Here is a 27,567-nt window from a genome sequence, read left to right as displayed (position 1 = left end):
ATTCCACAACTGCGTGCTCATGTAAGAGAAGGTGGATGAGTGTGTCAGCTTGTATTTTAGTCCTTTACAACTGGGGAAGTGTAGATTGAGAAATTTGCGGAATGATCTTATGGCGTTTCTGGGAGGTAGGTCCACGAGGTTTAACATGTATATTGGGGCGTCTGTGTGAATGATTTTGTGTACCATCATGCAGGTCTTGAACGCAATGCGTTCCTTGAGTGGGAGCCAATGAAGTTTCTTTCTTAGGGGTTTTGCGCTTTCATATTTAGTTTTTCCAAATATGAGTCTGGCAGCGGTATTCTGGGCTGTTTGGAGTTTTTTGATGGTCTGCTCTTTGCAGCCCGCGTATAGTGCGTTGCAGTAGTCCAGATGACTTATTACCATTGATTGTACCAGGGTACGGAAGATGTGTCTCGGGAAGAAAGGTTTTACTCTTTTGAGTTTCCACATGGAGTGGAACATCTTTTACGTTGTATTCTTCATGTGGGTTTCGAGTGTGAGGTTTCGGTCAATGGTAACTCTAAGAATTTTCAGATTTTGTGAAACGGGAAGAGAGCAGTATGGTGTGGTTATGGTGGAGTATTTGTTTGTGTTGTGTTGTGTTGTGAGGTGAGTGCAAGACATTGTGTTTTTTCTGTGTTGAGTTTTAGCTGGAATGCATCCGCCCAGGAATGCATTATTTGGAGGCTCTGGTTGATCTCGTTGGTGATTTAGTTTAGATCTTGTTTGAACGGTATGTATATCGTGACATCATCTGCGTATATGTAGGGGTTGAGATTTTGATTAGCTAGAAGTTTGGCTAAAGGTATCATCATTAGGTTGAAGAGGGTTGGAGAGAGGGGGGATCCTTGGGGAACTCCACATTCAGGTATCCATGGGGGTGATATTTCCGCCTTCGTTGTTACTCGGTATGATCTTGTGGTCAGGAATCCTTTAAGCCATTTGAGAACTGTGCCTCCTATTCCGAAGTATTCTATGATATGTAGTAGTATTTCATGACGAACCATGTCGAAGGCGCTAGACATGTCAAATTGTAGGAGTAGTATGTTGTTACCAGTTGCAATTGCTTGTTTGAATGAGTTCATTGCGGACACTAGTACAGTTTCAGTGCTGTGATTTGACCGAAATCCTGATTGAGACTCATGTAGAATTGAGTGTTTATTTAGGTATTCGGTGAGTTGTTTTGTTACTATGCCCTCCATGAGTTTGGTTATCAGCGGAATCGATGCTACTGGGCGATAATTAGTTAGGTCCATTGTGCTTTTCTTAGCATCTTTTGGCAGTGGAGTAAGTAAGATGTTCCCTTTGTCCGTGGGGAAGAGTCCATTTTGAAGCCTGTGGTTTACATGACTCGTGAGGTCTTTTTTGAATTATTTGGGGGCAGATCTTATTAGGCTAGTAGGGCAAATGTCTAATTTGCATTGTGATTTGGCGTATTTTCCAATCCATTGTGAGCAGGGCCGGTCTTAGGGCGAGGCGACCGAGGCGGCCGCATAGGGCCCCGCGCTCAAGGGGGCCCCGCGCGGCGCGCCTGGGGTCACCCCGCCTGCTGCTCCCCCTCCCCCCCCCCGACGATTGATCGCTGTCCTGTAAAAAAATTGAGAAGCGGCCGAGTAGCAGGCAGCGCCTCGCGTCTGCCCTGCTAGTAAAAATCTCCTGCACGTCGTCAGGCCGGCCTTCCTGCATTAAGTCCCACCCTCCTCCGAGGTAATAGGCTCTTCCCGCATTAAGTCCCGCCCTCCTCTGAGGTAATAGCCTATTACCTCAGAGGAGGGCGGGACTTAATGCGGGAAGAGCCTATTACCTCAGAGGAGGGCGGGACTTAATGTGGGAAGGCCGGCCCGACGACGTGCAGGAGATTTTTACTAGCAGGGCAGACGCAAGGCGCTGCCTGCTACTCAGCGCTTCTCAATTTTTTTTAAAAGTTAGTGGGTGCAGCAGGAGGAGAACAGAGTTGGTAGGTGTGTCGGGTCGGGTTGGGGGGGGGACTCAGATGGGAGAAGGGTGTGGGATGGGGGTTCTCAGTTGGGGGGAGGGGGTAAGGGGGACTCAGATGTGAGAAGGGTGTGGGATGGGGGTTCTCAGTTGGGGGAAGGGGGTAAGGGGGACTCAGATAGGAGAAGGGTGTGGGATGGGGTTCTCAGTTGAGGGAAGGGGGTAAGGGGGACTCAGATGGGAGAAGGGTGTGGGATGGGGGTTCTCAGATGGGAGAAGGGGGCTGGAACTGGGGTTTGAGAAGGGGCCATATGGGAAATGGGGGCCATGCATATGGGGCTGGTGGGAAAATGGGGCATGCGTGGATCAGGTGGGAGAATGGTTCTGAGGCTGAAAAGCGGGGCTCTAATACAAGGCATGTGGATGAAGGGGGCTGAAAAGGAGGGTAGATGGGATAAGGGGGCTAGTACTGGGACTGGAGGCTGAAAAGGGGCAGGGGCTGAAACTGTGGGTACTGGGGGATGAAAAGGAGATAGGGAGAAGTGGCTGGGGCTGAAGCTTGGGACTGGTGGGAGAAAAGGGCTGGGGCTGAAACGGGGGACTGGTGGGATAGTGGGGCTGAAAAAAAGGGGCAGAGAGAGGGGCAGATCCTGGATGGAAGGGGGAGCGAGAGGGAGGGCAGACCCGGATGGATAGGAGAGGGAGGGCAAATGGTGGATTGAAGGGGCAGAGAGAAAGGGCAGACAGTGGATGGAAGGAATAGAAAGGGCAGACAGTGAATGGAAGGGGCAGAGATAGAGGGCAGATGTGCACGGAAGGGGCAGGGAGAGAGGGCAGACATTGGATGGAGGGGACAGCAGAGAGGGCAGACACTGGATGGCAGAGAGAGAGCGAAGACAGATGCTAGATGGAAGGAAGACAGTGAAAAGAAGATGAGGAAAGCAGAAACCAGAGACGACAAACTGTAAATAAAATATATATTTTTATTTTTTTGCTTTAGGATATAGTATTGTAGCTGTGTTAATAAATGTTTATAATAGAACATGTAAATAAGATAATCTTTTTATTGGACTAATTTTAATACATTTTGACAAACTTTCGGAGAACAAAGCCCCCTTCCTCAGGTCAGGATAGGATACTGTAACAGCTCTATACTGTATTGACCTGAGGACGGAGGTTTTGGCCTCTGAAAGCTAAATGTATTAGTCCAATAAAATGGTATTATTTTATTTTCTATATTTGTTTTGTTTCTGTTTGTTAATTTGTAAAGTGGTGATTGGTATTTGTTAGTTTTTTTTCAAATTTACATCTGTTGTCTTTATATTTTGCACAGTACTAGGGGACATTTTCTGTTTCTGTGGTGTTGTATGCAGAGTCTGGCATCTTGGGGGTTCAGTTTAATTTTTGTCTAAATAGAAAGTTTAAATATTACTACTTATTCTATAGTGGATTAGGGTGTATCTGTGTTTGTGAAAAAGACATGGTTTTCAGTTGGCATTGACTATGCAGGATCGACAAGCCCTGGAGCTGGGGGCCTTGGAGCTCGGAGGGAGGGGTGGCCGGCTCTGGAGCTAGGGTGGGGGCGGGGCTAGGGTGGGGTGGAGTTAGGGTGGGGGCGGGGCTAGGGTGGGGCCCCGTCAAATTGGTCTGCATAGGGCCCCGCACTTGCTAAGACCGGCCCTGATTGTGAGATTTCATCTGACGATAGCATATCAAAATTGGTCCATGATCGGTCTGCTGGGCATTCCCCGGGTTTTGGGTCTAGACATTCAAGGATGTTTGTGTACTCTGTACTGCTGGTAGGTATCTTGAGTCGCAGCTTTATAATTTTTTCATTGAAGTAGTTCGCGAGATTGGTTGCAGATGGGGTGTCTGTATTATTAGAGGTAACCTGTGTAGTATTTAGGAGTTTGTTTACGAGTGAAAAGAGTTTGTGTGTGTCTTTGTAATTTGGTCCTATTTTGGTTTTGTAGTACGTTCTTTTATTTTGTCTGATAGTGTATTTGTATTTTCTTTGTAGCTGTTTCCATTCTTTGAGTGTGTGTTCGTCTTTTTTTTTTTGCTCCATGCTCTTTCTAATCTTCTGACCTGTGTTTTTAATTCTTTCAGTTCTTCGTTAAACCATGGTATTGAGTTTTTTCTATGAGAGGTTCTGGTTTGCAGTGGTGCTATGTTGTCTAGTACTGTTCTGCATCTGTTGTCCCATTCTTGGAGAAATTGGGGTGAGTCTGTAGGTGTTGTCCATTCGTCAGTATAGAATTGTTGCCAGAATGTTAATGGGTCTATTTTGCCTCTCGTAGTATAGGTTTTTTTGTCTTATTTTTGTTGTCTTTTTTGTTCTCCAACGGAAGGAAAGGTTTGCTTTGTAGTGATCGGACCATGGCGTGGCTGTCCATTTTGTATTTATAAGTGTGAGAGTGGGTTCTGATCAGAATTTGTGGGTGATAATATCTAGTGAGTGTCCTTTGTTATGGGTGGGTTGCATGTTTGACCAGTGGAGTTCCCATAGTTGTAGGAAGTCCTTACATTCACGTACATTGCTTGAGTTAGTGTCTTCAAGGTGAAGATTGATGTCTTCTGCTATGAGGAGGTTCTGTGTGGAAACGCAGGTATTTGATATGAAATCCATAAAGTGCATTTGTGAATCTTGCCAGTTGACCGGAGGTCTGTAAAATAGGATTAGGTTTAGGTGATCACATAGGTTGGGGTGGTTGATTCTGACTGAGGCTATTTCAAGTTGTGGAAGCATAGATTCTGCTGTTGTTGTGACTGTGAATTGCGATTTGTAGATTATTGCTATTCCTCTTCCTCTTTTTCTTTCTCTTGTCCAGTGGGTAATTTTGTAGCCTGGAGGACCTAGCTCTAAGATTATTGGATCTTTGGAGTCATGGATCCAAGTTTCGCTAATAAGTAGGAAATCGAGGTTTTCAGTCGGTAATTATTGTGGTTTTATTTACTGCCGATCTGGCGTTATTGTAACCTATTTGTATTAGTTGGTGGTGTTCATTTGGGTTCGTGGTAGTGGTGATTTCTATCAGTTGTCTGTCTTTTTGATATGTGAGTTTATTAAATTCTTTTTTTCTTTTCTGTTGTTGGTGTTCGTGAGTAATAGGTTTTTCGTGGCCTTTGTTGATTTTTTGGATAGGCATGTTGTGTATGGGTTGCGTGAGTGTTGTATGGTTTGTGGGGCTGTTGTTGTCTATGGTTGGGCTTATGAGTGCGTGTTGGATTAGGGTGAGACAGTAGATAGGTAGGAGTAGTTTGCTGTAATTCATGTCAGTGTTTGTGTGTTAGTTTGTGTATTTAGAGCATTAAAGGATTTGGTTATCAAATAGTTATCCTGTTGCTCTAAGGTGTTATCCTGGTTAATTATTTTAGATACTGAAAAGTACATCCTTTCAAGAAGCTTTAGAAGATTAGGTCAGAAGATGTAACAGTGATACCATGGGTTAAGATATTGTCATGCATAATTACGTAGAGCTTTGACTAAGATAATTTATAGTTCTAGTATTGGACTATTATTGTACTGTAGATAGAGCAGAGATACTATGAGATATTTTGCATTTAAAGGAAGGATTTTAGCGTTTTCCAAAGCATATATAATGCAGTTATAGCATATAGGGCGTTCGATCATTAGAGCATATAAAGCAATTAATTAAAGCGTTTAGCTGAAGCTTTTAGGGTATTTAGAGCATTTAAGAAAGCAAGTCTTTCAGCCTACTACAAGCATGGTTCGGGAAAAACGCATATAAGGCATTTAGACATTTAAAGGAAGTTTTAAAAGCTTGTTATAAAGCATATAAAGCAGTTGCAGTTGCTGCGTTTATATTAAGCATTTAGTGCATTTATAGCATTTAAAGAAAGTCTTTCAGCATGCTACAAGCTTAAGTTCAGGATCAAGCATTACATTGATTAGATTTCAAGCTTGCTATAAAGCATATAAAGCAGTTGCTGCGTTTATAGTAAGCATTTAGTGCATTTATAGCATTTAAAGAGTCTTTCAGCATGCTACAAGCTTAAGTTCAGGATCAAGCATTAAATTAATTAAATTAGGTATCTCTCACAAGTGATTCCACGGAAAGAAGTAGGAGGCAGAGAATTCAGATGGTTCTGCTCGTGAAGCTTTCTTGCTGCTCACGCTGCAGATGGGGTGTTCCCTTGTCTCGTTGCTCCGCTCCTCTCCCCCGTTGCAGTCCTCCAGGTACGGCGCTCCGGTTCGTTGCTTTGCTGCTGTGTTGCTCCTGTCTTTCCGCTCCTCCCCGCCTCCTCAAACCGCGGTCGCCGAGTCGTGTATGTCATCCGTCGAGTTCCAGGATGTTTCAGCGTCCTCCCTCAGAGTACCTTTCGCCTCGTCTCCGATGTCACACCTGCTCTTCCGCTGGGTCTGCTGGGTCTTCACATCTGTGCATCAGATGCTCTCCGTTCACTGAGACTCCTGATGCAGGCCTAGCGGCCGAAACACAGTGTTTGTGTCGAGTCTTTTTATCTGATAAACGTTTGTTTCTTGAAGAATCCATCTCTCCAGTCTTTGGTTTCCGTGATCAAACATCCCACTTTTCCTCTCACCTTGTGTTCTTCCGTGGGACATTCGAGTTCTCCTCCTCAGGCGGATTAACCTGATCACAGCCACCAAACATTTCTGTTTCTTGCTGGATGTGTACAATGACAAATGTTCAGATTTCACTGAGTCTTCTAGGAGGCTGTGATATCCTCTGAATACCAACAAGAAATCTGTTAGAGAGCTTTTGAGGCCTTGCCTCTTCAGACAGGTTTCATAATAAAACATGATTGATTTTATGGCTGAATATGTCTCTTTCAATATTTGTTGCTTTCTTAAATGTGGAAAGCCCACAGATTGGAATAATAAGACAGAAAGATCCAGAAGTATGGCTTCTAACAGGTTTGATTCGGCACTGTATGGCAGTGTTTTCCAGCCCTCTCCTGGAGGCACACCTAGCCAATCAGCTTTTCAGGATTGCTACAATGTATATACATGAGATGAATTGTATATCCGGGGTCTGTAATGTATGCAAATCAACCTCAGTCAACTCAAATTAATAATCCCAACATTTCAAATGTCTCAACATACATTTAGATTGCGCATCAGTTAAATACAAGTACATATTTTTTTTGGATCATCATTAGTGAATCATCTCACAGGGGTAGCACTCATTTTCTGCTCCCAGATCACCTAGTTCATCATAGGTCTATTATATTTTTAAAGTTTTTCTTTTGCATTTATAAAGATATTTATTCTTAAGCAGTCTTCATTTTTCTTTAAGAATTGAAAATACAGAACACTTATCTTTTTAAAGCAGATAGCGGGGACCAGATGGCAGGGGCGTAGCCAGACACTCAAGTTTGGGTGGGCCTGGACCCAAGGTGAGTGGGCAGAACTTCGCCTTGTCCTACAAGTGATTTGGTTTCTCCCTCTCTCGCCTGCAAGCCATATGGTCTTTCAAACATCCCCTCTCCCCCATATACCTTTTAAATAGCAGATTTTCACCGGCAGCAAACAGTTGTTGGGAGTTTTTGGCTGGTGGGGCTTGGGGTCCCTGCCAGCCACATTATAGGTGTGCTGCTACTTGCTGGGCCTGAACCTAAAGTGGGTGGGCCTGGGCCCACCCCAGCCCACCCTTGGCTACGCCACTGCCAGATGGTCCATGTTTTGTCAGCCTATTTTCAGGAGAGTTGGTCCCCTGGGGAAAAACATCAGCATTTTTTATTAAAAAGGTTGTACAAACGGAAAAAAAAAAAAGAAAAAGGTTGTACAAACTTAAAAACTTTTGTATGCAGCAAAGTAACAAAGTAACTTTCTTACCCTAGTGTTCCTTTGCTCTGCCTACTCAAAGCACACTAAAACAAATTGGCGACCACTTCCTTTATACAAACTTTCAGCAATGTTGGATATATGAGCTTAATTCAGTTACCCCATATGCGTCAAATTTAGAGATTGAATGAAGATTTCTCATTTGAAGCTGGGCATCTGAGTGATCTTCAGGAATCATGTGATTATGCCCAAAGTTTGTATATAGGAAGTGGTCATCATTTTAAGAGCATAAGAATAGCCATACTAGGTCAGACCAGTATCCTGCTTCCAACAGTGGCCAAGCCAGGTCACTAGTACTTGGCAGAAACTCAAATAGTAGCAACATTCCATGCTACCAGTCCCAGGGCAAGCAGTGGTTTCCCTCATGTCCATCTCAATAACAGACTATGGACTTTTCCTCCAAGAACTTGTACAAACCTTTTTTTAAACCTAGATATAGTAACTGCTGTTTTCCGAGGACAAGCAGGCAGATATTCTCACATGTGGGTGACGTCATGTCGGCCCCGGAGAATTTCCTAGCAAAATCGGCAAAAGTCTCTTCCAGAGCGTTCCGTCGCACGAGAGGATCACATAGCGCATATGCGCACACGATTTCCTGCTCGCCATGTGGACACGCTCCTTAGTTGTTTTCTTTCCGTGTCTGAGGAGACACGGAGTTTTGCTTTGCGCGCTTCGCGTTTCTTTGGGTCCCGGAGTGAAAGTTTCTTCGACGAGTGAATTTCACTTGTATTTCAAAAAAAAAAAAGAAAAAAAAATTCCCTTATTTTCTTTATTTTCTTCGTTAAAGTTTCCTTTCTTTATCGTTGCGACTGTTCTTAGGTTGCTCGGTCGGGTTTTTCCCCTTTTTGTGTCCTTTTCTGACACCATCGCGTCCTTTGATTTTGTGGAGGCCATTTTTCCCGTGATGTCATCGAAGACGCCCAGCAGCTTCAAGCCTTGCGCCCGCTACAACCGGACCATCTCTGGCACTGATCTGCATTCCTGGTGCCTTCAGTGCCTTGGGCCCGACCATCTGCAGGAAAGCTGTAAGTTGTGCCTAAAAATGAAAACGCGCACTCAGCTTTCTAGAGAGGCCCAAAGAGAAAAGCTTTTTGGTATGGTACCTCGACATCGGCGTCGACATCAGTACCGTCAAGGGCAGCGTTGGCATCGGGAGACCGGGTATAGGCTGCCAAGAGACCGATGCACGCTCGGCGCCTCCTGCTTTGCAGGCCCCCCGGGACCGACCTCTATTGGACCTGGCCGCGAGGAAGCGGGTGGATTCCACGTCTTCCTCACCGGTACCGAGGAGTCTCGATGACGGGCGTCAGGTGAAGGCCAAGAAGCACTGTCATCGTTCTCCTTCTCGACACGGTACTGCGAGCTCCGGGTCATCGAGGCATTTGGTACCCAAGAAGCGTCGATCCCGAGAGGATCGCTCTCCCTCTGTTATGGAGGTATCGACGTGCAGGTCGTCTGGCAGCCCGGTACCGGCTCCCCAGCCTCTGCAGATTCTGCCTCTGACGCCCACACCGGCACCGCAGCCTTCCCTGTGTCAAGGCTATTTTTCCAGATTTCATGGAAGTGGTGCTGCATCATTTGCGCCCGGCGCCGGAGGTACCGGTACCGACGGTGCCGGATGCTCCTGCGGCACCGTGCCTTTTGCCGGTGGTGAGGTCTCCGTCCCCAGTGCCGCTTCCGGTATCGGGGTCGGTTGCCTCCCGGGTCGACTCTCCATTGCCTTCAGTGGAGGAAGCTTCACCGGAGTCTCCTGGGGAGTCGACTTCTCGACACCGTCATCGAGGTCACCGCACCTCTATGTCGAGACGGGCTCGGATCCGGGCTGCTCTTTCTGAGTTGTTAGCCCCATCCGATGATGGCTCAACTGATGAAGATGGGGGTCATGGAGTTTTCTCTGCCGAGGATTCTCTAGGTCTTCTGTCTGATTCGACCCCCTCACCTCAGAGATAGCTCTCCCCTCCGGAGAGTTTGTCTTTTTCATCTTTTGTGCAGGAAATATTTGAGGCTATTCCCTTCCCTGTGGAAACTGTGGATGAGCCCAGGGCCAAGATGCTCGAGGCCCTGGATTATCCATCTCCACCTAAGTCTTCTACCACAGCTCCTTTTCATGATACACTCAGGGAAGTGCTGATGAGGAACTGGGAGAAGCCTCTTTCTTGTCCAACTATTCCCAAAAAGGTTGAATCCCAGTATCGGATCCACGGGGAACCCAGTTTCGTCCAGCCTCAGTTGCCTCATGACTCTGCGGTGGTGGATTTTGCTCTCAGAAGAGCTAAGAGTTCTAGGAACTTTGCCTCGGTGTCCCCGGGGCGAGAGCATAGAACATTAGATTCTTTTGGGAGGAAGGCATATCAGGCTGGCATGCTCGCTTCCAAAATTCAGTCGTACCAGCTCTTCACAAGCATTCATTTGCGGAACTCAGTGCGGCAGCTTGAGAGCTTGGTTGATGCAGTCCCACCGAAGCAGGTCGAGCCTTTTCGCCAAGTGGTCAGGCAGCAGAAGGCGTGTCGCAAGTTCCTGTCCAGGGGCATTTACGATACTTGCGATGTGACATCCAGGTTTTCTGCTATGGGTATAGTGATGCGCAGACTCTCATGGCTGCGTGCCTCTAACCTGGAGGAACGAACTCAGCAGAAAATTGTGGATATCCCTTGCCGGGGGGATCATCTTTTCGGTGAGAAGGTCGAAGAGTTGATTGATCACCTCTATCAGCGTGATAACGCTATGGACTCTCTCTCCCGCCGGGCACCTTCTGCATCCGCTTCCTCATCCAGGAAGTTTTTCAAAGGGAAGAGAAGTGCGCCTTACGTCTCTAGGGGCCGTAAGTACACTCCTACTTCTCGACAGCCGGTTCAAGCTCTGCCACAGCACGCTTGTTCTCGTCAACAGCGTGCGCCCAAGCAGGCCCCTGCAGCTCCCCAGCAAACACCAGGGACAGGTTTTTGACTGGCTCCAGTTGAGTATAGCCACCATAAACGTGTCCGTACTGGACGATCTACCGGTCGGGGGGAGGTTAAAATTTTTTCACCAAAGGGTGGCCTCTGATAACCTCCGACTGGTGGGTTCTTCAAATAGTCCGGTTAGGATACACCCTCAGTTTGGAAACCAAACCTCCAAATTACCCACCGGGAGCTCAGTCCTTCAGCTCCCAGAACAAGCAGGTACTTGCAGAGGAACTCTCCACACTTCTCAGTGCCAATGCGGTCGAGCCCGTTCCACCAGGGCAAGAAGGGCTGGGGTTCTATTCCAGGTACATCCTTGTGGAAAAGAAGACAGGGGGGATGCGTCCCATCCTAGACCTAAGGGGCCTGAACAAATATCTGATTCGAGAAAAGTTCAGGATGCTTTCCCTGGGCACCCTTCTTCCCATGATTCAGGAAAACGATTGGCTATGCTCTCTGGACTTAAAGGATGCTTATACCCACATTTCGATACTTCCAGCTCACAGGAAGTATCTGCGGTTTCGGCTGGGAATGCAGCATTTTCAGTACTGTGTGCTGCCTTTTGGCTTGGCGTCTGTGCCCAGAGTCTTTACCAAGTGCCTGGCAGTTGTTGCAGCGTCTCTGCGCAGACTGGGAGTGCATGTGTTCCCTTATCTGGACGATTGGCTGGTGAAGAGCACCTCCCACGATGGAGCTTTACAGTCCATGCGGATGACTATTCAAGTGTTGGAGCTACTAGGGTTTGTCATCAATTACCCAAAGTCCCATCTCAACCCAGTTCAAAAATTGGAATTCATTGGGGCCCTGTTGTGCACGAAGACAGCTTGTGCCTATCTTCCTGAACCAAGAGCGGACAAACTTCTGTCTCTAGTCTCCAAGGTTCAAGCGTCTCAACAGATCACAGCTCGGCAGATGTTGAGACTTCTAGGCCACATGGCTTCCACAGTTCATGTAACTCCCATGGCACGTCTTCACATGAGATCCGCTCAGTGGATCCTAGTTCCCTGTGGTTTCAAGCTACAGGGAATCTAGAGGATGTGATCCAGCTGTCCATTGATTTTCGGAATTCACTTCAGTGGTGGACAATTCGATCCAATCTGGTTTTGGGGCGCCCATTCCAAATTCCTCAGCCACAAAAAGTGCTGATGACGGATGCATCCCTCTTACGCTGGGGAGCGCATGTAGATGGGCTTCACACTCAAGGAGCTTGGTCCCTTCAGGAAAAGCGACTTCAGATCAACCTCCTGGAGTTGCGAGCGATCTGGAACGCTCTAAAGGCTTTCAGAGATCGGCTATCTAACCAAATGAATCTGATTCAAACAGACAATCAGGTTGCGATGTACTACACAAACAAGCAAGGGGGCACCGGATCTCGCCCTCTGTGTCAGGAAGCTGTGCAGATGTGGCTTTGGGCTCGCCAACACGGCATGTTTCTTCAAGCCGTTTATCTGGCCGGCGTAAACAACAGTCTGGCCGACAGGTTGAGCAGGATAATGCAACCTCATGAGTGGTCACTGAGCATGGCTGTCGCCAGAAAGAGCTTCCGAGCGTGGAGCACCCCCTCGGTGGATCTTTTTGCCACTCAATTCAATCACAAGGTCCCTCAGTTCTGTTCCAGACTACAGGCCCACGGCAGGCTAGCGTCGGATGCCTTTCTCCTTCATTGGGGAATAGGCCTTCTGTACGCGTATCCTCCCATACCTCTGGTGGGGAAGACTTTGCTGAAACTCAAGCAAGACCGCGGAACCATGATTCTGATTGCGCTTTTCTGGCCGTGTCAGATCTGGTTCCCTCTTCTTCTGGAGTTGTCCTCCGAAGAACCGTGGAGATTGGAGTGATTTCCAACCCTCATTACTCAGAACGAGGGGGCGCTTCTGCATCCCAACCTCCAGTCTCTGGCTGTCACGGCCTGGATGTTGAGAGCTTAGAATTTGCCTCCTTGGGTCTTTCTGAGGGTGTCTCCTGAGTCTTGCTTGCTTCCAGGAAAGATTCCACTAAAAGATGTTACTCTTTTAAATGGAAGAGGTTTGCCGTCTGGTGTGACAGCAGGGCCCTAGATCTTTTTTCTTGTCCTACACAGACCTTGCTTGAGTGCCTTCTGCATTTATCAGAGTCTGGTCTCAAGACCAACTCCGTAAGGGTTCATCTTAGTGCAATTAGTGCTTACCATCAACGTGTAGAAGGTCAGCCTATCTCTGGACAGCCTTTAGTTGTTCGCTTCATGAGAGGTTTGCTTTTGTCAAAGCCCCCTGTCAAACCTCCTCCGGTGTCATGGGATCTCAATGTCATTCTCACCCAGCTGATGAAACCCCCTTTCGAGCCACTGAATTCCTGCCATCTGAAGTACTTGACTTGGAAGGTCATTTTCTTGGTGGCTGTTACTTCAGCTCGTAGGGTCAGTGAGCTTCAGGTTCTAGTAGTTCATGCTCCTTACCTTAAATTTCATCATAACAGAGTAGTCCTCCACAAGCACCCTAAGTTCCTGCCAAAGGTGGTGTCGGAGTTCCATCTGAACCAGTCAATTGTCTTGCCAACATTTTTTCCCCATCCTCATACAAGTCGTGGCAAAAGCAAGCTGCACACTCTGGACTGCAAAAGAGCATTGGCCTTTTACGTGGAGCGGACAAGCCCCCACAGACAGTCCGCCCAGTTGTTTATTTCTTTTAATCCCAACAAGAGGGTAGTTGCTGTCAGGAAACGCACCATATCTAATTGGCTAGCAGATTGCATTTCCTTCACTTGCGCCCAAGCTGGGCTGACTTTAGAGGGCCATGTCACGGTTCATAATGTTAGAGCCATGGCTGCATCAGTGGCTCATCTGAGGTCAGCCACTATTGAAGAGATCTGCAAGGCTGCGATGTGGTCATCAGTCCACACATTCACATCTCACTATTGCCTTCAGCAGGATAGCCAACGCGACAGTCGGTTTGGGCAGTCGGTGCTGCAGAATCTGTTAGAATCCAACTTCAACCCTCCTAGGCCCACTTTTATTCTCTTCCAGGCTGCACTCTCAGTTAGATGTTTCTTGTTTCAGGTCAATTTTTATGTCCTCGCCGTTGTGAGGCCCAATTGACCACTGTTTGTTGTGTTGAGTGAGCCTGGGGGCTAGGGATACCCCACATGTGAGAATATCAACCTGCTTGTCCTTGGAGAAAGCGAAGTTTCTTACTTGAAGCAAGTATTCTCCGAGGACAGCAGGCTGCATATTCTCACAAACCCTCCCACCTCCCCTTTGGAGTTGCTTTTCTTTCATCTTTTGGATTCAACTGAGGAGCGTGTCCGCGCGGCGAGTGGGAAATTGTGCGCGCACATGCACGGTGTGATCCTCTCGCGCGACGGAACGCTCTGGAAGAGACTTTTGCCGATTTTGCTAGAAAATCCTCCGGGGACAACGTGACGACATCCACATGTGAGAATATGCAGCCTGCTCTCCTCGGAGAATACCTGCTTCAGGTAAGAAACTTCACTTTACCACATCCTCCGGCAGTAAGATCCAGAGCTATTCTTTGAGTGAAAAAATATTTCCTCCTATTTGTTTTAAAAGTATTTTCATGTAATTTCATTGAATGTCCCCTGGTCTTTGTACTTTTTGAAAGAGTGAAAAATTGATTCACTTCTACCTGTTCTATTCCACTGAGGATTGTGTAGACCTCAATCATATCCCCCCTCAGCCATCTGTTTGCTTTAGTGTTCTTTACTGTGCTTTGAGTAGGCAAAAGAAAGGAACTCTAGGATCAGAAAATTTGAGTAAAATTGATTGAGAATTGGATTATATCTTATTGTTTGACGTTAAACTGCAAAAAAACTACATTTTTGTGACTTTGTCTTTTGGACCTTTCTATGTTCCCTCAACAGTTTACCATTGGTAATAACATTTTTGCTTTTGAATTTTGTTCCAAAATTTGGGTGTGGAAATAGATGGATTTTTAACTTTGAACACTCATGTAAAATCATTAATAGTCCTTTTATATGTTGCAAAACTTGAGGTCAGTACGTTGCCATTTTGAGCCTGCTAAGTTTAGATTACTGGTTCAGTCACTTAGGCCCTGTTAACTAAGTTGCGCTAAGCCATTATATTCCTATGGGTGTGTCCAGCGTTAGCACACAATAAAAATTGCACACCTGCAGCACGGCTTAATAAACAGGGCCCTTATTTTGTCTAGACTTGACTATTGTAACATCATATACATTGATTGTTCTAAGACCCTGATGAAGCAAGTACAGCTTATTCAAAATACTGTGGCAAGACTAATATAGTCCGTTGGCAGGTTTGGATCAGCTGACTTACCACTGAAGGAATTACATTGGCTGCCTATTATGGCTAGGGCACAATTTAAGCTGGGCACTATTATTTTTAAGGTTATGTATGGTACAGCACTGCTATATTTGTGCAATCTGGTTACTTTTTTTTACATAATATCATAATGGCAAAGGCTTGTAATCAGATGCTGCTAGTTATCCTTTGGCGAATCAGGTCAAATTGAGAAAAATATTTGATTCTTCTCTGCACTATCAAACTTTATCAATATGGAACTATCTGCAGCCAAAGATTTGTGTACTTGCCAACCTGACTTTTCATAAGGTTTTGAAAACTTCCTTATTTTCTAAATATTTTACATTAAAAATTTGTTGTATTATTTGTAAATTTTTTAGTTATTATTTATAACTTAATGAGTATATTTAGTTAAGTCGGGTTTTGAGTTTTATTGTAATTTCCTGGATTACTGTTTTCCACAGTGAACCAATAATTGGTATTTGTGGAATATAAGATCTGTGTAACATAACATAACGTAAAACCTTTTTAATACAAAATACAGATTATTTTTCCTAACGGACCAACTCCCCTGAAGTAGGCCGACAAAACATGGACAAAGTCGGTAACTGGTCCTTGCTGTATTTCCAATTCTTAAAGAAAACTGAAGAGTGTTTATGAATAAATATCTTTTTAAATTCAAAAGAAGAACTTCAAAAATATGACAGATCTATGATGAGCTAGGTAATCAGGGAGCAGAAAATGAATGCTGTCCCTGTTAGATTATTCACTACTGATGGTCTGAAAAAATATTTAATTGTTTTTAACTGATGCAGCAATTTAAATGTATGTTGAGACATTTGAATTGTAAGGATTATTAATTTGAGTTTATTGAGGTTCCCCCGCTGCAAAGACTGACTTATTCAAGTAATCAATCTCGGTATACATTGGGTCTGTAATGTATGCAAATCAATCTCACATTCATTATGGATATCCTGAAAACCTGACTGGTTAGATGTGTCTCTGGGACACGGTTGGGAAACGCTGCTCTATGGGGTAAGGTATTGTGTGGTCATTTCTCATGATTGTTATATGTCCCTGTAGTGGGGACAGCTGAGACAGCAGTGAATTGTTACCTAGTTTGCTCAGAATATCTTCTTTCATGTCTTTTGAAGTTGTTGTTTCCTCATATTTCTATGTCACTTTTCTGGCTTTGGTTATTTTTGGTCCTGGTTTATTTAATTTTGTACTAGTGACATGGCCTGCTGTGCTTCAGTGGGAGTAATTTCTGTCCCCTCATTCCATGTCACACGCCTGTCTCTTGTCTTCTCCCTTAAATCTCTTCCATGTGTGTCTCAGTCTTCAGTGTCCTGATTCTTAGTAGTCACCCACAACCTTCCTGGCCTACTGTGGCCCATGCCAGCTAGCTCGTCTCCTATGCCCAGCTTCAGATGTCATCTTGGAGTTCATGCCTAAGGCACCCTCCCACAGTTTCTCTTGTCATGCATTCCAGCATGTGTGTTACACTGACATTTACCGCAGGTCTATTAACAACACTGAGCATGCATGCTGGCTACCAAGGGGACAAATACAATTATTTTTGCGTGGTATAGATAGATATGTTTATATGTCTTTCTCCGTTTCTACTTCAGCACAACAGCAGTGCTCCTGGACCTGTCACTTTTCAGTCTTGCTTTTTAGCCAGTAGGAGCCCATGTTCCATACTGTCAAAAGGGAGAGGTATGGAAACAAATTGGAAGTGTTTGAGAAATGTATTGGTGGACATATTTACATTGGAGCCATAAGAAATTTTACTTTAAAAAGTGTATTTGTATTAATTCTGAGAAACATGGGAGTAGTAGAATAGACTGAATATTTAAATTAGAGAGCTCACAGGTCACCGAGAGGGTCTTTTACTAAGCTGTGGTAGTGTTTTAGCTCATGGTAGAAATCAGCTGGCAGTAAACTCCAAGACGCCCATAGGAATAAAATGGGTGTCTCTGCATTTACCACCAGCTAATTTCTACCATGAGCTAAAAATGCTGCTGTGGTTTAATAAAAGCCCCCTGAATGTGTCACAGTGATTGGACAAAAACTGCCCATGCAGGAGATATAGCAACTAGTACATACTTTGCTTCTGATGAGCATGTTGCTCGCCAGTGTATATCCTATACACACTGGCATAACACTCACTGTCACTGCTTTTTCCATAGGGACTGGCTGGTGAGAGAGGTGAGCAAGGAGCCCCTGGACCTTCTGGTTTCCAGGTAGGTTGAATTCATTTGATTTACACATTAATCTGTATTAGCACCTAGCTTCACTGAAGCAAATACCACACAGTTTAATCTATTCTTATCAATGCATATGTATGCATAATTATTTAGTAACAGAATAAACAATGGAAAATAAAAGACCAAAGTGGCTTGTCTAATCTGCCCAGTAATGGTGGTTAGGGGAGAAGTTATCAAGGTTCGGTACAAGGCGAGCTTTTACTGCACTTGAATTTACCATGGAAGTCACCAACCTGCAGTGTCTCAGTACCACAGTTACTGACTCCCGAGGTAGATAAATAACTCTGCGTATGAACCACCTTGCAAGCAGCATTATTCCAGTGGCCCGGGAAAAATTTAGCTTCAAAACTGTGGCCTGAGCCTAAAGGGGCTGCTGTGCTGTTCTGTCACCCCTAATCACATTCCCCAGCCCCCCGGTCACAATCTGTCCCCCATCATTAGGGGCTATCGGCCCTGTACCTAGTGGTCCAGTAGGTCCTAGGGCAAGGGTCATGTTTACATATAAAGTAACATGACTACTAGTGGTAGTAGCACAAGACTACCACTAGGTGCACCATTTTGGGAGACAGCGCCAACAGGGCAGGAGTGACTAGGGATTTCTTGCCATGTCCCTGATGATGGGGGGGGGGGGGGGGCTTTGGGGGGGGGGGGAGGATGTGATGGGAAGGTGAGGGGTTTGTGAACCAGTGTGTGATTTGTGGTCTGGGGGGATTGTGACCAGGGGTTAGTGGACAATATTGTGGCCCCTTTAGGACAGGGGTTATTATATTACCATTTTATGGCCACAGTGCAAATTGTGGTGTGTGGACGGCATTCTCCGCAAGTCACATTATGGTTTTTACGTAGTAATTAATTGCTTTGCATATATTTGCATCTCATTACTGTGTAACCCACAGTGACCTAAATATCTCTGCATTAGGGCAAGACAACCTAAATTAGAATCCTTTAAGTCACGTTAAGGGACTAATAACATGGGTTATTGCCCTAAGAAAGATTAATAATTTCCTCTCTTAGTCTTGTAGCTTCCACTTTGTGTAAGTTACATAGAAAGAGAAAATGATGGCAGATAAAGACCGTACTGCCTAAGCAGTCTACCCATTCACACCCGCTACACTGCTGTACAATCCTTTCCTCTTTCTCAGAAATACTCAGTCGAAAGCAATATGTTTTAATGGCATTAGTGCAATTATCTGTTACAAAATGACTCCATCTCTGTTATTTAGAAATCTCAGGGCAGTGCATTAAGAGATTAATCAAAGCCCCTTTATGGATGAAACGCTGTTTTACCTGCAGAAATTGGCTTTGTGATTATTTCCTTCCTACCCTCTATACAAGTAAAATTATGCACATGGTCAGGGCTGGTTTAGCACTTTAGTGTGCCCTAGTCAAACATATATTTGTGGGCTCCCCCCAAATTTTTATTCTTTAAGGTTATTTTGAGTGAACGTGGAGACTAAACAAGCACATGCTTCCAATGGAGTGGCTTAAAGGTTAGAGCTGGAGAGCTACCAAGTTATCCAGTTCCAGGAGGGAAATTCTGAGCCAGTCCTGAATTTCTGACAGCCCTATCTAATACATTGTAGGACCTGAAGCACTGATTTCAATTGGTAGGATCAAGGACTACAAATAGCACAAAGATTTGGGATGTGAGCTCAGCAACTGGACTGGCCAAAAAAATCTCCCTCCTGGAACTGGGTAACTTAGTAGCTCTTCGATAACGTGCTGAGAACAAGGGTAGTGGGGGAAGTCGTTTTCTCCCTCCATTGCCTCTAGTTCAAACTAGTGATATCAAGGGTGGACTCATCTAAGAATAAGATTTATAGGCAATATATCTGAGGTATAAATTTATTAAATTTTATGTGTGAAAAAGTTTCACAAATGGAAGAAGCAATTATATTTAGCTTTGTTTGCTGCTCCTGAAAGGATACAGACAATTTTACTGCCTGGATAATTGCCACTGGGGAGCCAGTCAGTGCATCAGCAAGGGAGCCGACAGTGCATTTGAACTGGGCAGGAGCCTCCCTGCCTGGTTACATTGTTTTGAATACCTACACCTATGTGCTTTTACCTTAAAAAGTACCACTCAGGTGCTGGTACAGGTACTCTTCCTTAGGCAATAAACAAAAACAATGTATTCATATGCTTTTCTGTTGATTATTGATCTAGACTGCACAGTATAAATACCTATAGAATTTGCCTCACCAAAACTAGTTTCTTTATCTACTCTTTATTGCATGAGGTTACCCCAGTTCACATTTTTTAAAAATCTTTTAGGGACTTCCTGGTCCTCCAGGTCCTCCGGGAGAAAATGGTAAACCAGGTGATCAGGTGAGCTAAAAACTCTCCATTTGGCATCTCAGGGTGCATGAAATTATCTTGCTAAGTCAGCAATCTCCTCTCTCTAGCATTATCCCTCCTATTTTATATATGGCGTCCAGATTTGGGCATGCTCCCGAGATATGCACACTACATAATTGGCTAATGAGTTGTTAACTGTCAATAATTGGATGTTAGCAATCAATTAATGCTAATTGGCCCCAATTAGGATTTCCACATGCATCTAACCGCGCACTATTCTGTAACACTTGGGGGTTCCTTTTACTAAGCTGTGGTAAAAGGTGGCCAGCGGTAGCGTGGGCGCATGTTTTTGGCACACGCTGGGTCATTTTTTACCGGGGCTGCGAAAAAAAGCTTTTTTTAAATGGGGGCGGTAAATGGCTGTGCGGTACAATTAAACATAGTACGCAGCTATCTACTGCCTGAGCCCTTACCCTCAGCCTTTGACCTAACGGTAAGGACTCACATGCTACTTGAGTGGTAGTCATGCAGCATTCGCCAACGTGGGCACGCTGCTGATTACTGCCAGAAACGCCTCCATGGTAGAAAATAAAAAACTATTTTCTACTGCAGGAACCAATATGCGCCAACCTCAGAATTACCACGAGGTGCCTGCGCTACCCCGGTGACTTACATTCAGGTGCATGCACATAAGCCAGGTTTATGGCTGGTTTAGAAACTAGCACCGAAATATGACAATTTACACAATTAAATTACAGTATTCTGTAAACTAAGCATGTCCCATGCCCTTCCCCCTTGTAATTATAGAATACCATTAAGTGCTCGCCTGTCATTTCCGAGGGTAAGTCTGTACTTATGCACATGGATGACAGTATTCTTATAAATTTAATTGCACAACTTTGGCTGACATTTAGGTGACCTTTATAGAATGAGGGGGATAGCGCCACCTCAAATACCCCGGGAGAGCCTGCATATAGATCGAGGTGAATTGCTTTTTTACTCCATCCAAAAATACTAGGACTAGGGGGCAAACCAGAGAAAATATTTCTTCACTCAACGTGTAATTAAGTTCTGGAATGTGTTGCAGAGAATGTGGTAAAAGCAGTTAGCTCAGCAGGGTCTTAAAAAAGGTTTGGCTAATTTCCTAAAAGAAAAGTCCATAAGCCATTATTAAGATGGACTTGGGAAAATCCACAGCTTATTTCTAGAATAAGCATCATAAGATTTGTTTTACTGTTCTGGGATTTGCCAGGTACTTGTGACCTGGATTGACCACTGTTGGAAACAGGATACTTTGCTTGATTGACCTTTGGTCTGGTCCAGTTTGTCAACAATTATGTTCTTATGTTCTTAAAGTATTTTTATTCTTTTATTTATTTATTTATTAGGGTTTGACTCTTGCCTTTTTCAGTTGTAGTTCAAGGCACGTATTTCCGCTTGCATTATTTTTACATATGTGTGCAGCCACACAATTTTATTTACATGTGGGAAAAACCATTATAAAATTACCTCCAAAGTGTATGCCCACACATTTCCACCTTCTCTGGAGTAGGTGTAAATTTGTGAGTAAGAATGTACTGCTTATTTTCAGACTTTGTTGCAGGCTGTGATACCTTTTGTTGAGTTTTACATAAGAATTAAGGCAAAGCAGAGGAAAACAGCAACACAAACCAAACACGAAGCAAAACAGTACAGTGCTTCCTGCAGAACTCCATCAATTATGATAATTAAATGTCCAAAGGACACAAGAATGTTGCTTACAACCCACACAGTATAAAGTCTGAACGCCCTTGGCAACATTCTTGCATCCTTTGGACATTTAATTATCATAATTGATGAAGGTCTGCAGGAAGTGTTGTACTCCTGCGATGTACCTTTAGACCCTTGAGGCAGACCCTTTCTGAAACCATGGGCCATGTCGGGTCCTTTAATAAAATTGTTTTCCTCCAGCGTTTAACTCCGCCTTGTCGTTCCGTCTGCGGCCCATTTTACAAAAGAATTACCCAAAGAGGTTAATGTGCTTGACCACAGGGGTCATTTGAAAAGCTCAGAGGTCATCAAATGCTCATGTACAGCATCCTGTTTAGATAATGCTCATTAAGGTATCACCTGCAGAGCATTCTCTTAATTCTCCTGGACCACCTGGACACCTAGAATGCTTTTCTTTCTCTTAACAGGTCATTTTATCTATGCCCTGTGCTTCTCATTCCACATGTCATCGCTGTACGGAGACCCCTGCCCCTTGTTTGATGCATTGTCTCTCCTTTCTTCTCTCCAGGGTGTTCCTGGTGAAGCAGGTGCTGCAGGTCTGGTTGGTCCAAGGGTAAGTTTGAATGATTCAGAAACTGTGCCACTTAAGTAATAAGGGGATGTGGTGAATGCTGTGAAGTCCATCTGTTCAGAAACAGACATATTCCATAGCTACCTGTATTCAAACCTTTGTGTCTGCAATGAACAGGGAATGTGGTCGATAATATCCTGGAACTGATTCTAATCCTCTTCCAATTGATCCTCTATTTCTTTTCAAACCCTGTTTTATTCTTTTTATGATAATTGCATCCATAGTATTCTATAGGAGCTGTTATAAAATATGGGACCCCCCCCCCCCCCCCGAAATAAAATTCATAGAGGAAAAAAACAAAAACATGCAGAATTCAAGATATACATTTCTGCAGCCAGGATGTGCAACATCGTAGGCATATGATAAGTTACACTAGATGCATTTTACATTTTGGATAAATGACAGCGGTGGTGTGACTAGATCTTTTTGCTGTCTTGCTCGCTCCCTCCATCTGACCCATGAGCTTTCATAATTTCCTTCCCTCTCTTTATCCCCTCTCCATGGGCTTTCATACTTCTCTCTCTTCCTGTTACTGCTGCCTATTGGGGCAATACTGTGCCCAGCGGTGGCAGCAGTCAGTTAAGCACAGGGCCTGAGCCAGTACACATTCACAGGCCTTGCCTTCCCTTTTATGCATAGGTTTTGTGATTGGAAAGGAGACCATGTGTGAGGGGAGGCAAGGCCTGTGATTGCACTCTGGCTCAGGTCCTGTGCTCACTGACAGGTTTCATCACTACCACCAGGCCTAGAGGTGGCTCAAATTTAGGACCTGCCTAATCATTAGACTAGACTAAGTGGTTCCCTATGGCAGCAGCTTTTGGGAGGCATCAAAGTGCAGCTACAGTCATTCTTTAATAATAATACATACTGATAGCCACATAAACTCAAAGATGATAAAAATATTCATCTCTTCATACTTGTCCACATTAAATTTCATCTGCCATTTGGACTCCCAGTCTTCCAGCCTCCTAAGATCTTCCTGCAATTTCTCACAGTCTGATTTAACAACTTTGAATGATTTTGTGACATCTGCAAATTTAATCACCTCATTTCCAGATCATTTATAAGTATGTTAAAAAGCACCAGTTCCAGTACAGATAACTAGGGAACTCCACTATTCACCTTCCTCCATTGAGAGAATTGCCCATTTAACCCTATATTTTTTTTGTTTTCTATCTTGTAACCAGTTCCCAATCCACAACAGAACATTGCCTCCTATCCTATGGCTTTCTGATTTTCTCAGGAGTCTCTCATGAAGGACTTTGTTAAAAAAAGCTTTCTGAAAATGTAGATACACTACATAAATCATTTCACTTTTATCTACATGTTTATTCACACCTTCAAATAAATGTAGCATATTGATGAGGCAAGACTTGGCCGAAACCATGTTGACTCTGTCCAATTAATTGGTTCTTATAATCTCACATTATACAAAAACATTTCAGTTCGATGTGGCTTAAATACATTACAGAAGCTGAATTACACTGAGTGAGATTTGAAGATTACAAAGCAAGAGAACAATTTTACAACCTGTACAGTGTTATGATGATCAGTGGAAATACTGAAATTAACTAGTATCTCGAGATAAAAACTTAATGAACAGGAAAGTTTTTAGGGATTTGTGAAGGCGCTGCACGGGCAAGAACAGCTGATCGGCGATCAGTGATGCCTCCTCCGACATCCCTCTGTTCTTCCTGGGCCCGCCCTCCTCTGACGTAAGTAACCTACGTAGGTAACTTACGTCAGAGGAGGGCGGGCCCAGGAAGAACAGAGGAACGTCGGAGGAGGCATCACTGATCGCCGATCAGCTGTTCTTGCCCATCAGCGCCTTCACACAGAGGTGAGAGGCGCTGCGCGGGCCCGGTAATGCAGAGGGGGGGTCCGGTGGAGGGGGGAGTGGCGGCGACGATTTCAGGGGGGCGGGGCACGGGGGCAGAGGATGGCGGGAGGCGGAGCTGTGGGAGAAGGAGAAAGAGAGAGGAAGGGAGGGGGACCGGGGCTGCTAAACTTTTGATTTTTGTTTTGATTTTTTATTTAATATAGGCAGAAGCGGGGAGCAGCGGTGACCTCGGGGGGGGGGGGGGGGGGGGGGAGGGCAAGGCCGTCCATACAGGACGCTCCTGACGAGCGCCTTTGCCCCCTCCCGATCCTCTGCTTCTTTGACGTTTTTTAGCATGCGCAGAGCAGGCCAGCATAACGCTTGGCTGCTCTGCGCATGCTTTACGGGCAGATTAACGATGGGGATTACACTTCTTAATGCATTCGACTTTCGAATACCAAACCGAACATGTGGGACTTGTTTTTTTTACTGCAATACTTCGGTAAGGACTTTTACGTTTTAGATTTTTTTACGTATGGTTGATGCATCTGGGCCTTGGACTCTTTTGTTCTTTTTTGCTCCTTTAATTAAAACATTCCAAGCCTTGACTTGCCAGTCTGATAACTTGAGAGGAAACACACAGACAGTGGCGTACCAAGGGGGGGGGGGGTGGCGGTCTGCCCCGGGTGCACACCGCTGGGGGGGTGCCGCACGCCTGTTGGTCGAGTCCACTCGTTCCCTCCCTGCTGCTCCCTCTGTGCGGAACAGGTTACTTCCTGTTCCAGGGCAGAGGGAGCAGCAGGGAACGAGCGACTTGGAGCCGACAGGCGCGCGGCACCCCCCCCCCCCCCCCCCAGCAGGTAAAAATGCACCCAGGGTGTCAGCCAGCCTAGGAACACCACTGCACACAGATATAATAGGTTTTAATAGTGATTCTTGCGGTCAAAAATAGATGCCTCCTTCATATTTATTATTATCCTTACTAACGTAGTTAATCAGTATTTGAGGGAAGGTACTATACCCTTTCAGCTGGGGCTATATTTTGTTAATTCTGTTATTGAAGGGATCAAAGTGGACCCAACTCTGTCGATCAAATTATAGGCCAGTGGCTAATATTCCATTTCTGGCCAAGACGGTGGAAGCGGTGTTGGGGATGCAAGTACGTGGGGATGCAAGTACAGGAATATCTTTCTCAGTATCAAATATTGGATGTTAGACAGTCAGGCTTTTGCCCCAGTTGTAGCACTGAGAAAGTGCTTTTGGCATTAATGACAGAATGGAGATGTAACATGGACAAGGGCTTACTGATAATGGTCATACAATTGGACCTGTTGGTGGCCTTTGACTTGCTTAATCATGAAATCCTACTAAGAAGACTAACACATTATTTTCAGATACAGTTCTAAGGTGGCTTTTTTTTTGGATTTTTACCACATTGCACTTTACAAGTTATTTGGAATAAATCTTTGGATAGGAGAGTTTGACAGGGCTCGCCGTTGTTCCCTACCTTTTTCAATGTTTATTTAAGTTTATCACTCAAGATAACCTACTTTTCCTATGCTGATGATATCACCCTATTATTTCCAGTGGCACAAAATGTTCAGATTATAGAATTGATGACTAGAATGTTTGCTAGAATTTCCCAGTGGATGCTTATCAATGACTTGAAAATTAACCCTAGTAAAATGAATATCTTATGAGGAAAAGGATACAGTGATACCATGTCCTACAATAAGGTTGGCATCCAGTGAGATTCCTTTTCAAACTAGTTTTAAAATTCTAGGAGTAATTTTAGACTCTACTCTGAATATGGAGGGACATACAAATGAAATAGTCCGGAAAGCTTTTTTAAACTTAAGCTACTTCATAGAATAAAACCATTTTTGGATACTTCTCATTTGAGAACTGTGCTGCAGGCAATGATTATGGGTCAGACTATTAAAACATGGTTCTGCTGGGCCTACTTGACTCACAAGTTTGATGTTTACAGCATGTGCAAAATGCAGTAGCTAAACTTATTTCTCCAAGGACAAGCAGGCTGCTTGTTCTCACATGTGGGTTGACGTCCACACCGGCCCAGGAATTGGCATTTTGCCAGCAAAAATAAACAAAGTTTTTGCTAGTCCTTCTAGCGTGCGAGCCGTGCACAAGCGCACGCACCGGCGCATGCAACGGATGACTTCCTGCTTGTAGCGTGAACGTGCTACTTCAGTTTTTTCTGTCCGTGGTGGAGAGACAGCGTTTCTACACTGCTCTTTGTTTTTGGCCCAGGAGAAAGAGTCTGAGACGTGTTCGCTAACTTTTCTTTTTTTTTTTTCCCCTCATTTTATTAAAAAAAAACACTTCTCGTATTTTTCTTAGTTTTAGGTCTTTTTATAAGTTCTTTCTTTTTTGACTCGGCCGATTATTCAGGCTGCACGGCTCTCCCTGTCTTTTGTGCCCTTTTGTTCTTTCAGGGCACAATCGCGTCATTTGATTTTGGCCAAAGCCGTTTTCCTCCCTTCCATGTCATCGAAGACATCCAGCGGCTTCAGCGTTGTAACGCAGTGCAACCGGACTATCTCAGGTACCGATAAACCCACAGCCTGGTGTATCCAGTGCCTTGGGCCTGACCATAGCCCAGCCGCTTGTAGTCTGTGTCTTCGTATGAAGGAACGGACTCAAGCGTCTCGAGAAGCCCAACGAGAACCTTTTTGGGGCTCAGTCCGGTCCTTCGACATCGACATTGGTATCGAGGTTGGCGGTGTTGACATTGACAGGAGCATCGACATTGGGAAGAAAGGTAATGACTGCTTAGAGACCAACTCGCGCTGTGGAGCAGTGAGGCGTCGAGTCGGTCTCCACCTGCCTTGATGCTTCCTGTTATGCAAGCCCCTCGGGACTGACCTTCGTCGGACCCGCCCCAAGGAGACGTGAGGATTCCACATCCTCATCGGTACCGATGAGTCTCGATGACGGGCGTCGAGCGAAGGCGAAGAAGCACTGTCATCGTTCTCCTTTGACAACATGGTACCGGGAGCTCTGGGGTGTCGAGAGAGTCAGCACCTGAGTAGCGTCAGCACCGAGAGGATCGCTCCCCCTCGATACAGGAGGTGCCAATGTGTCAGTCTCCTAGCAGCCAAGTACCTGCTCCGGAGCCTCCACAGATTCTGACACTGCCTGTCCCACCAATCCTGCAGCCTTCTCCGATGGCGGCTCTCAATGAGCGCATCCAGGCCTTGTTTCCAGAACTTCTGGAGCGACTGCTACGACAGTCAGGCTTCGGTGTCGGGGTGCTTGCGCCTTCTTTACCTGCTGCTGCAGTGGTGTCTGGCCCTTCGCCTGTGGTGAGGTCCCGACTGCAAGCATCGACGTGGGATGCCACCCAGGTCGACTCACCTTCGACGTCGGTGGAGGGAGCTCCGCTGCAGTCGGGACCGGGCAGGGCATCGACCTCTCGACATCACCATAGAGAACATCGTTCATCGGCGTTGAGGCAGGTCCAGTGTCGAAGCACCTTAACTCAGGTTTTATCCGACACTGAGCAGGAGCGCTCGTGGAGTCAGATGAGGATCCCAGGTACTTCTTGGTCTGATGAGTCCCTTTGGGATTCCCTCTGATCCTTCCCCTCCGCTAGAAAGGAGACTATCTCCACCGGAGAGTCTGTCCTTTTCCTCTTTTGTCCGGGAAATGGCTATGGCTATTCCCTTCCCTGTGGAGGTTGAGGATGAGCCCAGGACTGAGATGCTCGAGGTCTTGGACTATTCTTTCCACCTAAAGAGGCTGTGACAGTTCCTCTGCATAAGGTACTGAAGGAAGTCCTTATGCGAAACTGGTCAGCCCCTCTGTCTGGCCCCGTGGTCCCGAAAAAAGCTGAATC

General features: G+C 45.2%; 1 protein-coding gene across 1 annotated transcript in view; it reads left to right on the top strand.

Moving 5' to 3' along the window:
* LOC115459429 (collagen alpha-1(II) chain-like) overlaps positions 1-27,567 on the top strand; it is a gene marked incomplete at both ends in the record, with an annotated part of 66,152 nt that overhangs the window by 21,804 nt on the left and 16,781 nt on the right. Inside the window, 3 exons of the mRNA XM_030189252.1 lie at positions 17,173-17,226; positions 19,525-19,578; positions 21,827-21,871. Coding sequence (XP_030045112.1) covers positions 17,173-17,226; positions 19,525-19,578; positions 21,827-21,871 — 153 coding nt within the window. The remainder of the gene's footprint in view (positions 1-17,172; positions 17,227-19,524; positions 19,579-21,826; positions 21,872-27,567) is intronic.

The sequence above is a fragment of the Microcaecilia unicolor genome, unplaced genomic scaffold (assembly GCF_901765095.1).
Source record: "Microcaecilia unicolor unplaced genomic scaffold, aMicUni1.1, whole genome shotgun sequence".
NCBI lineage: Eukaryota > Metazoa > Chordata > Amphibia > Gymnophiona > Siphonopidae > Microcaecilia > Microcaecilia unicolor.
The sequence above is the reverse complement of the archived record's forward strand: the minus strand, read 5'-3'. Positions and strand labels throughout refer to the sequence as shown.